The following is a 16,872-nucleotide window of genomic DNA, read 5'->3' on the forward strand; positions in this document are numbered from 1 at the left end:
TTACTGAGAAATAAAATGAACTTTTTTGATTTTTGGAAAAAGGCTGCAATGAAACAAAGAGTGAAAAATTTAAAGGGTCTGAATACTTTCCGTACCCACTGTACATGTCTCTACCCAGCATAAAGCTTCCTAAGAGCCCTCCAGAAAGCTCTGGTACTATCCCCATCTTCTAGTACTCCAGTGTCCATGTGCTCCCCAGGCTCTGCTGCTGGTGGCCAACTCTGTGGACAGTAACGCTGACTGCACGCGTCTGGTGGTGGACGGCTGGCTGGAGCTGGAGCTGCGGGAGGCGGAGGACGCCCTGAAGGTGCTGTCCACCGCTCTCACCCTCAGGGCCGAGTGGGAGCGCCTCCTGTTGGCCCAGCTGGGACAGAGCACGATGGGGGGAGCAGCAGTCCAGGGGGTGTCCCGCAAAGTCCTAGAGAAGCTGAGCGAAGGACTGGTCCGCTTCCTGCTTTACACTGAGGTAGGGCTGCGCCATTATGGGGGAAAAAAAATCTGTTATTTGCTATCAATGTTGAAATTAGTTTTATTGGCTTTTGGAAAGATGTCGCAATTAGTGAACTCAAAGAAAAAAAAAAGTGAAACTGTTAAACAGATCAACAGTGAAAACACCTTGAACTGTGAAATTTCCCTTTATGTTTTTTACCGTTTTGAAAAAAAAAAAAATTGCATTCCGAACACAAAATAAGAAAACAAAATAAGAGTTCACTTGCAAACCGTATTGTGTAAAATAATTGTTTTTTCTCCGCCGATTATTCCGTTTATGTGATCGTTGGGAGCAGAAATTATTTAACCCGTGTGTTGTCTTCCCATCAAAACCCCGTGAAATCCCGTGAAAATCAACACTTTTGTTGAACCAATGTTTTTAAGTTTTTCTTACATTTTACTAACTTATTACTTTAGTTTTACAGGTATTTTTGGAAGTTATGGTCAATAAACCTCATTTATAGGAAATTATACCTAATGTTTGAGTTAGAAAGCAGAAATTAGGAATTATTTGGACCAAAATTAAAGGAATGTACTGTATGTTGGTGGATAATATGGAATATTATCAACGTATATGTCAACTTTTACTCAATACTATTGCAAAACCACTTCAATTCCTTTCTTTAAATGCTATACAATTAAATAAGACACCCCAAAATTAATGAAAGCAGAGATTTGTACTTGCCAGAGAAGTTGTGTGGAATCAATCATGTTATTATGAATCATGATATAGGAAAACAGGTCAATTTGCCCTGCAGTGAGGTACCCATGCAGTATAACACACCCCAAAAAGTAGCTCACACACGTAGTCTTGATACTTACAATAATTCTGTTAATGTCTGTGTTGTTGTTCCTTTCTACTTTCCAGACATTCTCAGTGACTCAGTCGCATTTTTTCTATGTCCTTTAATATATCTTTTGTGTACTTCTTCTTCCCTTCCCTCCCAGGTGAGTTACAGCCTGCGGCGACTCACAGCGTTCCAGACCCAGAACCTGTACATCGGCCCCCAGTCCCAGTCGGAGCTGTCTCACGCCAACGCTCCGGATGTTAACCCGCTGTTTCCAGGAGTCGAGGCCAAGCCGGACCCCATTAAAGGAGGCCTGCGTGTCGCCAGCTTCTTCAACTACAACTGTCTGACTGTGAGTTTGTCTGAAACCATAGCAACCTAGGCCAAAATTCGCTTAAAGTTACACAGAGGTTGTGTCCGACCAACTCCTTGCCGGTTGGAGATGCGTAACCATGGTATCCCCTACTCACTACAGTTCTGAAAAGGGTAAATTACTAGACCAACAGGTGACATAATCACAGATTTTAAATATGTAAATAAGAGCGTTGTTGACGTTCCAGAGCTCCTTGGTCTCTGTACGCTTGTCTGTTATGAACGTTGTCAAAAGTTTGGGCTCGAAGGTTCGGGCACCCCAGGTAAAAATTTGTATTAATGGGCATAAAGAAGCCAAGAAAAGATGGAAAAACCTTCAAAAGGCATCAGATGAAAGATTAGACATTCGTATAATATGTAACAAAAAGTTAGATTTCCTTTTCATCATTTGCACTTTCAAAATAACTGAAAACAAATCTACACAATCCACATACTATTTATCCATTTCAACATATCTCGCATGCTGTTTTAGCATGTTAGTTGAATTTCAGACCCAATCAGAGATGGAAAATAAATGTTTCAACTGCTTAAGAATTCGTGGCCTGGGTAGCTCACTTGGTAGAGCGGGCGCCCATATGTAGAGGTTTACTCCTCGATGCAGCGACTGTGGGTTCGACTGCTGCCTTTTGCTGCATGTCATTCCCCCCTCTCTCTCCCCTTTCATGTCTTCAGCTGTCCTATAAAAATAAAAGCCTAAAATGCCCACAGTGTGATGTCACTTCAGGTAAACTCTACCAGTTCATACAGAAAAAATAACCATTATGTTATTTGCGTCCCCTAAGTTGAAACCGCACGTCTTTCAAGGTGATGCAAATGACAACATGTATTTTGTGCTTGTTGTTGACTCTATCTTGGACACTATGGTTGTGTCCCCGCTGCTGGTAGTTATTTGTCTCCACGAGGTCCAGGCCCCACAGATGACATCCAGAGCATTTGTGAACTTTTCACACTGTATTGTCCCTTCCCACCTCATCACAGTCCCTATCAAATTGCTGTTTCTTTCTGAGTGTAAAGGTGTATAAAAGGGGGAGCTTAGATGTATCTTAGGTAAGTGCTCAGAGCTTTACTTTACATCAAAAACTAAACTCAAACGCTCCAACAAAGCTGCCTTAAAAACAGCTGTAAAACAGGGTCTCTGGTGCCAATAAAAGTCCTGGACTAAAGAGTCCAGGTTACAACCAAATTAGTCTATATTGGCGATGTTTCATTAACGGGTTAGTTAGATGTCCATTACCTTCTTCTTTCTTTGTGTTGGCGTTCTAACCTCAGGTGGATTTCTGAGGACTACGGTTACCTGCTCCTCAGATCTCTGCAGGGTAAATCCAGACAGCTAGCTAGACTATCTGTCCAATCAGAGTTTTCTCTGGCACGACCTTTGAACGTACACCTGTTCCAACCAAACAAGTTCCTTCCCGGGACTATTTTGCAGAGGCACCGTTGCTCCATCTGGCGTTTGGTGCCATGCAAGGCAATTGTGATTGGTTTAAAGAAAGGCCAATAAACCAGGGCCCGTTTTTCTCCCATCCCAGAATGCTGGTTTGGACTAACCAGACCCTCCTACACAGCGTTGTGGATGAAGGTCTGGCAACAACCTTATCAAAATAAGAATGAAAAAGTTGCCAGCTAAATCTCTCTTCCTCAAATAAATATATATATATATATATAAAATTTTGGAATCAAATAATTCAGCCTTCCTTGTTAAATGCGTCTAACTTATGACTGAAATATAAACTGATCTCCACAGCTGATTTACAGTACCAGTCAAATGTTTTGGCCACACCTATGAGTATTAAGTGTCATGGATCTTTGTGTTTGCAGGACTCGAAGGATCTCTACAGTGAGTGTTTACGCACTTTCTGGACCTGTCCTAACTGTGACCTGTACATGCCTCTGACTCCACTGGAACGCATGCAGCACGAGGCCTCCTGCAGGCCGGCAGGGGAACAGCAGCAGCCGGAAGAAGGTCAGAAATCTCCTTCCGATGATATTTAGTTTTGAGCTATCTGTTCGGGTTTGATTACTTAAACACAAGCAACAGCTGTCTCATTCAGCGGGTGTCTCATTCAGCGGCTGTCTCATTCAGCGGCTGTCTCAACACGTATTAAGAGATGAATAACCTGAGACTGATTGTGGCGTGTGTGTCGTGCTTTTCAGAGCCAGAAGGTGGGAAGGCGAGCTCATCCTCGGTGTCCAGTCTTACCAGAGTTTATCACTGCGACGTCTGCGATGAAGACCTGGCGCTCACCTCCACTGAGATCCTCAAACATAAAAGACAGCACATGTATTCTGTTAAGTAGAGGACAACCGTCCATCCTGTTGAGGACAGACTTGAGTTTATACAACAAAGTTAATGTTTTGTTTGGTTTCACCGCTCTTCTTACCTGTTGTACTTGAGTAACTTTATTAAAGTGCTATTGCTTCCCTCTATTGGTCACTGGATGTATTTGCTGCATTGTTCTGTTCCAATAGGAGTATGTAAAATCTACTTTCTTTAAATAATAGTTCCACAATTTCAACATATTCAAAGGCTAAGAAGTTAGTATTCCTCAAAAAGTGATTCGCAAGTAAGTAGATAATAATAATTATAATAATATTAATAAACATGGTAAAAGATCATGTTTTTGATTTAAAATCCAAACAGTGTTTCTGAACCTGTCTGCAGCCAACTCCGAAGCATAATAGTGAAGAGCATAGATGTGTATGTATGTGTAAATTCAAACATTATTATTTGAATTAACTGTTTTTTTTCTGTTTTGACGGAATTTTGCGATGAAGCCGACCATTTTGACACACTGCCTCTAAAGTTTACAGTTTCTGTCCTGTGACAAGATGGCTTAAAGGAGAATTCCGGTCAATTTCAACATGTAGGTCTGTTGTTAGTAAATGTGGAGTGCTGTCGGTAAAGGGAAAAACTAAACCAATCGGTGCTGCCTACACCGTGTTATTTTCGTGCTAGCGTTAGCCCCCAACAGGTTAAACAGGGCAAGTTTTAAACCTGTTTTTAGCCTCTAGACATGTTCAAAATGTCATTAAAAGTGCATAACCATGTGAAGTGATTCCTTCTCAGCAAACACAGGGAATCTGACTGCTGTAGATGTGAAAGAAATGCATGAAAGTTCCTGTGTTGATACCGCAAGGAGTGCTTCGGGACCGTCTACAAACTACAACACTGAACAGAGATAATAAAAGTAAGTGCTATACTACAACTAGCAGGAGACAAGTTATATTTGAGGTAAGTTTGGAGATACGACCTTATTTACTCATTAAATTAATAGCCTATGTATTTTTGTTTTATCTCTTGAATGTAACGGATGTTTATTAATATCAAAGGGTTAAGTGCTATAGCTTTAAGACAATCATAGTTTAAGTGATATGGCAGCATAAGCTGCACAAATCTTCATTTAGATGGCTTTTCTGTAAAACTCATATAATTTGGCTTAACTTTGCAACATGCTGTTGATCTAGGAGGCCTATTGTTTAGGGGATATTTTGGCAGTTAGATGGTTTTTTATTTAAGTTTGAGTAACACTTTCTTATTGGATCGTGTTGTAGAATACAACTATGAGCGAGTGTTTAGGAAGAGGAACAGCGAGGTGATGACACGTGAGAGAGAAGTAAGACACTGATTTAAAATATAGAGGGAGGGTTTAATAATGATACAAACCCAACGATATGTAACACCTCAAAGCAGCACATTGGCACAAAGTCAGAAGTAAGACAGCACGGAAGATAAAAACCTGTCTCCAAAAAATAAAGAATCAGAATAAATATCTCGATAAATAAATAAACAGGTAATATCTCAGTAATTACTTTGGAACTAATAAATACGTACATTTGAAAATATGCACATTGGCAAAAAAAATAAAATAACCCCAAAAAAGGAAATAGTACTTAACACAGAGTTACTTAAAATCATAAGGTATTGATTAATGAAATCAAAAGGCACATTTATTAAGATGTAAGAATGGGACCTGCAATAGTGACCGCATGACTGTCAGTACTGTACTCTTAACACCATTTCTGAGCCTGAAGTAGCAAATCGTGTGCATTGGCTTTACTGGTTCGGTTTGTCTGCACCGTCGAGGGAACGCGTGTGTCTGTGTGCAGGTCTATGCGTTGCAGATTTGTGGGGTTTGTGTGTCGGATGGGGGGGGAGACAAGACGAAGGTTTTTTTTAGGCTCGGAGGATAGCGGTCTAGTGACCGACTGACTGTGTTTCCTGCCATATTGTTTTTTTACTTCTTTTTTTTTAAGTTGGCCAACATTGTCGGCAGGCTGGCCTGTCGTAGTGAGGAAGACCGTCCCATAACGGAGACGTCAGGGGTCGTGTTTATCACTCCGTCCCCAGTCTCATCGTCTCTGTCCACTCACTTTAAGAAGTCACTTTGGATAAAAGTTCTTGGCTAAACCTAAAATTTAAATAATCTGGTAAAGCTTCTGAAAGGTTAATTCTGCCATAATTCAGTGTTCCCATCTTTAGTTTTAAAGGATTTAAAAGACCAAGACCCCCCCACACACACACACACACACACACACACACATATTATCTTATACTGTTGGGATCTTATCATTCGGTGATGCTGAATGCATTTCAGGACTTATTTTGAGATTGTGTTTTCTTCTTACTCCAACTGCTTAACCAAGATCTACTTCTTTTCAACTTTTCATCAACCCGGGCCAGTAAATGGTTCCTCACGTCGGTGAAGAGACCAACAACAGCTACAGGGATACTAAAGCCTTGTTTTTTTTTTTGGTCAACCACAAATTGTGATCTCAGGAATCTTGTTGCTGCATTGCATTTTGCTCAAGAGGAAGGTTTCTGTGGAGTAACTGGCATCTAATATCTAATATATAGGAGGCTGAACAACAGGCCCTTGTTCTATGAATCTAGGGAATGTACACACACACACACCTTTATGTTTATGTTGACATATTAAGATGGTTGCCAGCCATTACAGCATGGTAACAAAATCTGTTAATGGGCCCTTGGCCAGTTATCCACTGAAAGTCTCAGCAACCAGCAAAATAGACACGGAAATGCAACGTACATCACCAGAAGCATTTTAAGAAATGTCCCGGCGTGGGGGGGGGGGTTATTAATCTTTATGCTCAGCTATGAACTTACAAAAACCTTCCTCACGCATCATTTTGCTTCACATTTTGGAACAAGAACTTGAAGGATTGTGTGTGACTCTGCTGCACATCGGCAGGGAAAGTTTGAATTGGGTTAGGACAGGATTTGAAATAGCAATAACAAAAGAAAAAAAATGTCAACTTCATACTTAAAGCAACATTCAGCAAACACATTTGCCACTGTGCCCAAACAAAGACCCGCCCACGGCCGTTCGTCTTTTTCGAGCGAGTGTGTCTCTTTTCTTATCACAGGGTCAACAGTCAGGCGCACACCTGTGAGCCGCGTGCTGCTCCTCAACGACAAGCTCCCGTTTATCACTTCCGTTTGATATCGCAACACAGTAACGCACTACAGTATTTCATTTTCGATTTAGCAACCGGTACAAAAATACTCTTTCAATACATAGTTCATTGCACTTGATTTAGTATTTCTTTTTTCTTTTTTTTCTTTTTTTGGTGGCATCTCATCCAAAGACCTAGACACATCTTACAGATTGGTCGGCACGGGGGTCCATCTCTGTTTTTCTTTGGGGTTCGGGAGTGTACGTTGTCGTGTACGTTAGGTAGGATAGGCTCACTCAGAGGCCTCGGCTGTAAGCACCTAGACTGATTTAACAAGTACAGTGGTGGGATGGGATGTTTTTCTTAGATTCATGTTAAAAATGCATGGAAAGATGTGTGTAAAGTGAAGGCGTTTTGTGTTGAACACACATTCTGGATTGCCTTTTTTTTTTTTCTTTTTTTTTTTTTTAAGAAAACAAAAATAAGCTTGTGTTTGGTTACAAAGGACCACAATGGATCACATTATGACTTTTAAGTCTTTGTGGTTGTCATTGCAACTTCCCTTAACATTAATTGTCCCTTTGCATTTGATAACCTTTCTTTTCCACTGTGGTTGACTGCTTTAACCGAAAGGCGAAACTAGTGGTCTCGGATGCTCATACTATCCTCATTGAAGACTGCACTCCCTCTGGACCCTCTCTCCATACCTCTCTTCCCTCCCCCGTTCATTCCCTAACCAGGGTTGCGTAACATCTGAGGTAAAATTAGAGGTAAAGGGTGACATCTGTTCATCTGACTGACAAACAGGCCCACATGAAACAAAATACTTTTCCCCAAGATCTCATGTTTGTGAATTTGTGATAGTGTGTGCCATTGGGGGATTCTGTCAATGTGTTTACATTTAATAAAATATACCAATTTAAATTATAACAATCATATATATATATAAACATCTTTAGTTTGTGTTTTTCTTTCTAAATTAAAAAAACAAACAAAAAATGGACATTTGAAACAGTGTACACATCATCGTTGCCTCGGCCACTCTCTTCCTGTGATAAAGTCTCTGACCGCCCATCCTTGATCAGCCAACCCCCATGGGTCAGGGCTCCAGATGACTCCCACAGAGCCTGGTCTGAGTCAGCGCACCCCCCCCCCCCCAGCGAGGAGCAGTGAGGAAGGCCTTGGGTTGAAAAGAGAGAGAGTGGAATGCAGTGGAAGGCTGTGGGGCTTCGGAGGGCCAGTTCAGAGGTCTGGGTCCCTTGAGAGCACTGTTCCACCTGCTAAGCTCCACCTCCACAGGTGCTCCCTTCTCTCCACGCCCCAAACCTCCTTGGTCCACGGAAAACCCCTCCCACCCCCTTAGCCTGGCCTCATCGGACCGCCTTGTGCTTTCCCCCACAGCAGCCACACCTCTCCCCACACCGCAGGCAGGCGCGCAAAGGCACGTAGCAGCACATGCAGGGCACAAAGAGGGACAGGGCCAGGAGGGCCAACCAGCGGGCACAGCAAAGGGGGTGTGGGTGCCCCCCCAGCGAGTCCTCACACGAGCACGGCTCCCAGAACTCTCCCTCAGAGTCTGACATGCAGTGGTAGAGCAGACTCTCCGCGCACCACACGCAGGTCCACTGGCGCAGGCAGTGCAGGGCCGGGTCCGGGGCGTCTCTGCAGCGGCCCCGCCCGTTCTCCGAAGCGCTGAACACGGAGCGGCAGTACACGCAGCGGGACGAGCACGACGACGAGGCCTGGGGACACGGGCTGTCGTCGTCGGGGGAGATCGCCCCTGGGTCGCTGCCACTGCTGGCCCCTCCTCCTCCTCTCTTACGAGTCCGCGGCCGGGGCGTGGCCAACGAGGTGTGGATGCAGCAGGGGGAGGGCGAGCCTTTGCACGTCTCCTGGGGGGAGCCAGCAGGCGAGGACACGCCCGATACGGCGTTGGGCGTGGACACACAGGTGGGCGACGACGTGGACAGACCCTGCGAGGCCTTACTGTCCAGGCTCACTGTCACTTCGCAGCCGGCCGTGCCCACTCCTGCCAGCTCCTTCTCAAAGCGAACCACACACAGCTCGGACTTGTCCTGCAGACTCCCTCCGCCACCGACAACCACACCCCCGGTCAGCCCCCCGACCATAGTCCTAGTGGCCCCCGCCCGTCGGTAATCCTCGTAACCTCGAGAACCCCACAGGTCTTTGCAAGGGTCCACGCTGTGCAGGTCTCCCTCTTCCAGGAGCGAAATGGTGGGGGACAGAGGAGATGAGGCCGGAGGACCCACGGGAGGAGTAGGTGGAGCAGGAGGTGGAAGCGGGGGCGCCGGCGGATTCAACACAGCCGTCATTTGTGAGAGCTGGTGCTGTCCCGGCCTGGTGTGGATCTGTGGAGAGGGGATAGAATTACAGAGTGAGGCTGGAACAGAGTGTGCTCTGGCAGCACTTACACAAGGTTTCAGCTCGGATCGCTGAAACAGGAGCACAAACAATCCAATTTTGATTTGATTTTTATTCTAATTTCACTTCAAGTTGAATAAATAAATGTGTGGACTTAAAGGTCTTATACCATGCTACTTTTCAGGTTCAAGTATTTTGGGTTTATACTCCAACAATTACAAGCTTTCTTGTTCATGAAAAAAACAGTCTTTTCTTTTTTATACTGTCTGTCTGAATATACCTGTATATTACCTCTGTCTGAAACGTTTTAGCACCTGTCTCTTTAAGACCCCCTCTTGAAAAAGCCCAATCTGCTCTGATTGGTCAGCGTATCCAAACTCCTGCATCTGGGGTCTCTGGGTCTTTGCGCCACCATTGCATTCAGGTAATGACTGTAACGGCACTGTAGTTGCACTTTCTACCTATATATAGTATAGTACAGAGGTCATTGACGGCTCATTTAGAGGCACAGTTTCTAAATATAGGCTGTGTGCATTTTTGTGTGGATTGAGCGTTTTGACCACAGTATTTATATTGCACCTCGACATGCTTTGTAAGCAAAATAGAAGGGAATCTCACTTATTACCATATGGGACCTTTAAGGATGGAGACAAAATTACCAGCCATGTTTTTTTATTGCTCTAATGTGTGATAATACAATAAAAAAAATTACTAATTGGACGGCCAGTTACTTCATGTCCTATAGTCCTGTGATATGGACTGGAATCCAAGACAACCTATGTTGGATTACAGGGACCCAGATTCCATTCAGTTTATAAAAATTATAAATTATTAAATTATGTTGGATTGCAGGGACCCAGATTGCATTCAGCCCGAGATTATTTGTTCTGAGAGATGGCCCAATCCAAAGAGGGATGGATAAGCAGATAAGAAGCTGGGTCCAGACTCGTTTAATGACAGCCAGACCGATTTTTTTAAGAGAATGGAAGAATGAAGGGGTGCTGTCAAATTAAGAGTGGGCTTGTGAGAAAGATGTCATATAAATGTTTTAAATACTAGAAAATGGGGGAAGTATCTGAGCTTATCTGGAAGGCTTCTAAGAAGCTTTCTGCTGGGGAGAAACATGTATCATGGGCTTATGGCTTTTACATATTTATTTGGTTTAGGATTTATTGTCTATTTTGTTACTATTTCTAAGTATGGTCTTGAATATTGTAGTTACTGTGTCTTGTTTTCTTGATTTTTGTCTGGGTGAGTACTAATGACGAAGGGGGAGGGGATATGTTTATGTCCGAATAGTATGTTTTGCATGTTAAATAAACACAAAAAAAGTGTTTATCACAAAACAAATACCCCTCATTTTGCTGGGAACCCTGAAGGACTCAAGGAAGTCCCCATACCCCCCCATTGAGAACCATTCCTTAGAGCACAGTCACAAGTGTGACCAGAACACATGCATTAAAAATTGCTAAAAAATGCAACGTGTGTGTTCCTTGAAGCATCGTGTTAGCACTCTGAAGTAGCATGATGGACTTACCTGAGCAGGTGTCTGAGTGGTGAGAGCATGGCTGGATCCGAAACTAAACTCCTCCGGCCGCCCGAAGCAGGTAGAGGACGACTCGCTCGTTACTATGGTGATGGGTTTGGGAAGCATCTCCTTTCTGCTGTTGGATGACGACTCACTTCCTGTATGAGACTGGCACACGCTACATGTCATCCCACAAATCAAAAGCACCAACAACTGCATTTGGGGCCCAGTGGCGACGTCAACGACGTCTTCTCAGAGTAAAATACAGAGGTGCTCAACCGACAAACTGCTCAGATACTCACAGCTTGTCCATCGTCCTCGGTGTCGGCTTCATCTGGTGTGGAGGACGAGGGCGAGTCAGAGCCTTGAGAACATGAATCGAGAGGGTTTAGGTTCTGATGGATCTCTGCTAGAATTCAAACACAACGGATGAAAGTTTTGATGGTGCGTCTCTACCTCTGTCGAGCTTGTCTAGGACAGTCTGCAGCCCTTTCTCAAAGGAGATGGCATCGGCAGGACTCTGGAACGTGAGGCCAAACTTTCGATCTTCTACCCTCCAGTGATGAAAGATGGGGTTCACCTTGTTGTACACTAACCCCCTTTGCACTGCACACTCCAACACTGGCTGAAGACACAAATGGCAATAAAAGCAACATAAGAAGTCCAACCAAGAGTGTTTCCTTTGCTCAAATCATGCACTCTGCTACAGTCTTTAGGGTGGTGTTGAGGACCAACGTGACACCAAAGTCAGCCAGAACACACACGCACACACTCACTGCTCGATCTCGCAGCCGTTCTCCGCGTATGATGTGTTCTCTCCGCCCCCTGCCGTCATGACTCCGCCCTTTACATATGACCACATGACTGAGGCCGCCACCTCCGAGGGGCACCCAACCGCCGCTGGAGTCATCACGCGTCATCACCACTGCGCGAACACGCACACTGTCAGTGAAGCCAAGAGAGTAAGCACAGGCCCAGGCTGGTTAAACAACGGGATGATATACACTGACAGACAAACACACACACAAATACCCGCAGACACTGACATGCATATTTGGTTGGGGGGGGGGTAAAAGACAGAAGATCAACTTCCATAAGACAAAAATGCAGTACTATTATGGTGCTAAGGCAACTACTGTTTTCAGCTCTGTTGAACCAACATGGCATGATGACATCTAAAGAAGACACAATTAAAAGCTCGGCCTATGCATTGCAACATGACAACTCAAAAGTATCACACAATTTTACTCAGGTTAATCTGACTGTTATTGGCATGTGAGGCTAAACAAATATGAGCAATCATGAAATATTTCAGCATGACTGCTGTTTAGGAGCATGAGAATCATAACTGGGATTGACTGAGTGTAGGCTATAGAGAAGAAAGTATGGAGCAAATGGATAGAAGAAAGACAGCCAGCGTTGAGGAGGAGAGAAATGGCCAAATGGGAGGAGGGAGAGAGGAAGAATGAGTGTTTCCCAGATAGATGTATCAATGAACGCACCCATTCGCCATCAGAGGGCCCGGCATTCTTGCTCTTCCCTCTCCAGTCGGCTGAATAATTCAGCACCGCAGTTGGACATGTGCATGTAATGCCTGCACAGTCTTTTTGTTATTCTCAAGTCACGCTTAATTTTAAGCGTTGCAATTCCGCCCCTGCTGCACGCACTCATTAAAGAACCCCGATATTATGTTCTATTTTTTTTTTTATGAATGGGGTAGCGCGAGACTGGCTCCGACATCGCGCTGTGCGTTAGATATTTCACCGGAAAAGGCACAAGGCCTAAATACAATACAATCCAATCGCGTGTGGAAAAAAAAAAAAAAAGGGGGAAGGAAAAAAAAAGAAACGAGTGGGTGAGAGGACGGAGAGGAAACGAGAGATGGGGGGAGGGGGCCGATTAGAAAAAAGGGAAGGAGGAGAGGAGGGGTGAGGATGAGGGAGAGCGAGAGGAAGAAAAAAAAATCCCATTTCATTCATAAAGTTTGGCTTTAAAAAATCATAATGAAACCCCGAGACACGTTGATAAAAATCACAACGCCTCCATCCCTCCCTCGTTTTACTGTAACCATATATTGAATGACGCGATGCTGGTCCCAAACTCGCCATATTTCGCCTTCCCCCCCCCCCACCCCCCTCCTCCATACATTTTACACATTGACTGATTTCGTGACGGTTTTTACCAATCGCTAACAACGCATTTCAATCCGAATTGTTGCATAGCTTGGTGTTGCTTGTTTAAAAATGTTTACATCATGATTCCTGTAATGTGTGCGCGTGTAGGTTGTGTGCCAGTCGTGTACAAGCAAAGGTCCACATGTAGGTGGCTTCACATTGATCACATATTGGCATAGATATATCGGGAATGGGGTGTATGCTGTTGATTCAAGACTACGTAATGGTGTTTTTTTTTTAAATATATATACTATATATTCCCGACACCCTGCTAAACTGTAGAAGACCGATTGTGATAATAGTGCATGAGGCAGGATTGGTGTAACATTGATGGCGGTGGCGTTCTTTCTACCCGATGTGGCGAATGGCTGAATACATGTGTGCAATGTTAAAAATGAAAATGTAAGGACTTACTCGCCCTCCATGGCTCGGTGTTGCCCGCCGCTTGCAGCAGCCCACCCCAGGGTCTCCTCTCTCTCTCTCTCTCTCTCTCTCTCTTGCTCTCTCTCACTGTCTCTCTCTCTCTCTCTCTCTCTCTCTCTCTTTATCCTCCTTTCAGGAAACACATACAGGCTCACTCACATTCTCTCTCTATCTGCTCTCATTTTCCTAATCTTTCTCTCTTCCTCTCTCTCTCTTCCTCTCGCGCTCTCTGTCCACCTTGATGTCGTTTCGGTGTATCAGGATAGGCTTGAGGTTGCAGCAGCCATTTTCCGCTGGCAGCATCCTCCCTCTCTCTCTCTCCCTCCCTCCCTCCTTCTCTCTCTCTCTCTCTCTCTCTCTCTCCAAATCACTCCCTCGCTTATTCCCACTCTCCCTCTACCTGCCCTGTGCCAACACATCCGCACTAATCATTGACAGCGTTGTGTCTCTCGGTGGGCTATAGGGTTTGTCGGTGTAACCATGTGATTTTAAATGACTGAATTCGAGCTCGGAGTAATATATGCAGTGACGTGGGTGGTAAATGAAACGCTGGGCAAGCCTCCGGTTGATGCCCGGCGAACATTTAATATAAGTCTAATGACTGTGCCCTTCATTGCATCTTGGCTAGCATTTGTGTTTTTTAAAATGACACAAGATTAACTTTGGCTTATTGTTGTGTCCCTGTGCTTATTCAATTCTTAACTGTGTATTTATAGGCTAGTGGTCCATCAACAAGTGTCCCACGTGGATCCTAGCGTTGGTGCAGGCAGTGAAACAGGTTTCAGCACCATGGACAGCAAGTTCTGCAATTTTGAGTTTTGTTTTTTATTTCAGATTATTTTTTGAGGGGACTTTTCCCTTTAAAAGTGACAGTGGATAGACAAAAAAGAGGGAGATATATGGGGAATAACACGCGGCATAGGGCCGCAAGTAGGATTCGAACTCGTGCCTCTGCAAGCCTACATGGGGCGCCCCTCCATTTTTACGTTTAAACGTTTACGCCACTCATTCATAGGTGAAATCACTGCCCCTACTTTAGTAAACCTGCTTCTGCGTCCCACTTAACTAAGTATACGTTATTTTATAGGCTATTACTTTGTAGTTAGTTCATTCATAAAAAACTACTAACCCAAACCCGGATATTGCATTGCTGTCCCGATGTTGTATTATTTTTAGACATAGTGTTCTGAAAACATGGCTCCCTGACTCGCCAGTAAACGTTAAAGTATTTCTACGTTTAAGGAATTAAACATATATGTAGCAGGAATCCACAAGGACACAGCACAAAACATTATGCCATGGTGCACAGTGGCTTAAAAGGGATTTAAAGTAACTTTGGCCAACCTTGGGCACCATGGACAAAGCTAGCCATTCGCTAATACTCGAGTTGCCACGTGATATTTTTTTATCTAACATAGTCTTTCTCTGAACTAATTGATACAATAGATATTAAAAGAAAAATGCTGCTAAAACCCGAAAAAAAAACACCATGGCTTCACTCTAATCTAGAACCTGGGGAAGGCAACAAACTCAACAAAATAGGAATCATTTGCTTGAGTTTAACCCTGTTATTTAGGTAAGTTATACTTGTATATCTCCTAGATTGGCCTATTAGTGACTTTCCCCCCCTAAAATCATCATTGATGACAGGTTTATTAGCTTAGGTAAGGTAACCATTAAGATTGTCATCCACAGATACAGTTAAGCTTAAGGAAATACTGTGTCACATTTATGTTTAACATTAAGACATGATGTATTTTAATATGTCAATAATTCTTATTTTAAAAGCTTAGTATTGTATGCACTAAAAAGGTATGACGGTATAAAGGTATAAAGGCTTTAGGCCGCCCTATACATTATTGTAGGCCCTATTTAATATGCAACTCAATTTTATGCAATATATGTGGTGGGGGTCCTGCTCCGTCTCTCTCAGTTAGGGGTCCTTGGCCTAAAAAACGTTGAAGACCCCTGAATTAGAGGACATAAGGCCTAGTAAATTTCAGAACCAAGGACAGCTCCACAAACGGCTAGTTACAGATAGCCCTGTCATCACTTGTACAGTCAAATATAAAGTCCTAAAATCATCATAAGTTATAGCACGGTAGCCCATAATAATATTACAAAATCAACGTAAAAAGTATATATTGACATGTAATTCAGAATCAATAAATAATAATAACAAAGCAACGCTATGGCCTAAGGATGCTATTTTATAAAACGGGCATTGAGACACAGCATGGACATTGATCCGAGACCCATAACATCTGCAGACACTAAATATTTAATTATGAAGAACTCATGAACAAACTGACAGGTGAGGTTTGTACCAGCAGCTCTAAATGATAAATTACATTATGGGTCGCCGCATATGCTTATAGATTTTATTATCACCATTTATGGATACCATCTAACTTAGAACAGTTTCTTCCCAAAAGCCTTAACCACTCTGAACTCACACATGCATTGTCTTGACTTCACATTTCCTTTCATTACAGTGCAATATTTAGTTATTATTCATAAATAACTACTTAATCTTTACTGTGTAATATTTAATACTCAGGACTTTTGATACACCAAACTATATTTTTGCATAATGTGTATACAAAAATATTTTATATATGAATATAGATGCTCTCAGGACTGTGCACCAGGTCCACCCTCTCTTTTTGTTTCTGCAATACCTATACTTTACATTTTTATATTTCGTGTTGACTCTGTAAAGGGGTTGCTTCAATCTCGTTGTACAGGTACTGCACTTATAAAAATAAAATGACAATAAAGGCATTCTATTCTATTTAATAAGGTAATGCAGGTAAAGATTACTTGTACACCACCTTGTATGTATGTGAGCATGGACAAGACATAACATGTTGGGTGGGGGACCCTACTCCATCCTCCTAGACCCCAACCACAACCTCCTACACAGTGTTTTGTGTCACTGTCACCTCCAGTTTATCATCAGGAACATTTCACACAGCCCAATGAACATGGCCGCTTCAAAATATTACCACCCAGAAACCAAAGGTTTCAGACGAAATGCCCGGTTTTGTACTTGCCTGTTCGTTTGAGTCAGTTTGGTTAAACAAAAAAACTTAATTTAGCAACATGCATAACAATATTAATTCAAATAACTAAAGTCCAAGGTAAGGTGGAAATGTGGGACCCACCTTTGGTGACAGAGTAGACATGAAAGAAGCTGGCATGCAGTAAACGTGGGGGGCCTTTGGGGGGGAGTTGCATATGCCTATTTTGCCAAGTTGGTAAACGTGTGTGTGTGTGTGTGTGTGTGTGTGTGTGTGTG

General features: G+C 43.3%; 2 protein-coding genes across 2 annotated transcripts in view; one reads left to right on the forward strand and one right to left on the reverse strand.

Annotated features, from left to right (window-relative positions):
• The window catches only part of dhx34 (DEAH (Asp-Glu-Ala-His) box polypeptide 34), a 16,128-nt gene extending 12,052 nt beyond the window's left edge, over nt 1–4,076 (forward strand). The window contains exons 12-15 of the mRNA XM_034867676.1: nt 200–466; nt 1,438–1,629; nt 3,468–3,612; nt 3,804–4,076. Coding sequence (XP_034723567.1) covers nt 200–466; nt 1,438–1,629; nt 3,468–3,612; nt 3,804–3,946 — 747 coding nt within the window. The 3' untranslated portion in view covers nt 3,947–4,076. The remainder of the gene's footprint in view (nt 1–199; nt 467–1,437; nt 1,630–3,467; nt 3,613–3,803) is intronic.
• A 2,846-nt stretch (nt 4,077–6,922) lies between these two features.
• On the reverse strand, nt 6,923–13,896 carry spred3 (sprouty related EVH1 domain containing 3). The gene is made up of 6 exons (XM_034866569.1): nt 13,563–13,896; nt 11,751–11,916; nt 11,431–11,599; nt 11,277–11,338; nt 10,984–11,142; nt 6,923–9,433 (listed from the first exon to the last, which is right to left on the reverse strand). The coding sequence occupies exons 1-6, from the start codon at nt 13,571–13,573 to the stop codon at nt 8,435–8,437; spliced, it is 1,566 nt and encodes a 521-aa protein (XP_034722460.1). The 5' UTR covers nt 13,574–13,896; the 3' UTR covers nt 6,923–8,434.
• Between the last annotated feature and the right edge of the window lie 2,976 nt (nt 13,897–16,872).

Source organism: Etheostoma cragini, chromosome 3 (genome assembly GCF_013103735.1).
Source record: "Etheostoma cragini isolate CJK2018 chromosome 3, CSU_Ecrag_1.0, whole genome shotgun sequence".
Classification (NCBI taxonomy): Eukaryota; Metazoa; Chordata; class Actinopteri; order Perciformes; family Percidae; genus Etheostoma; species Etheostoma cragini.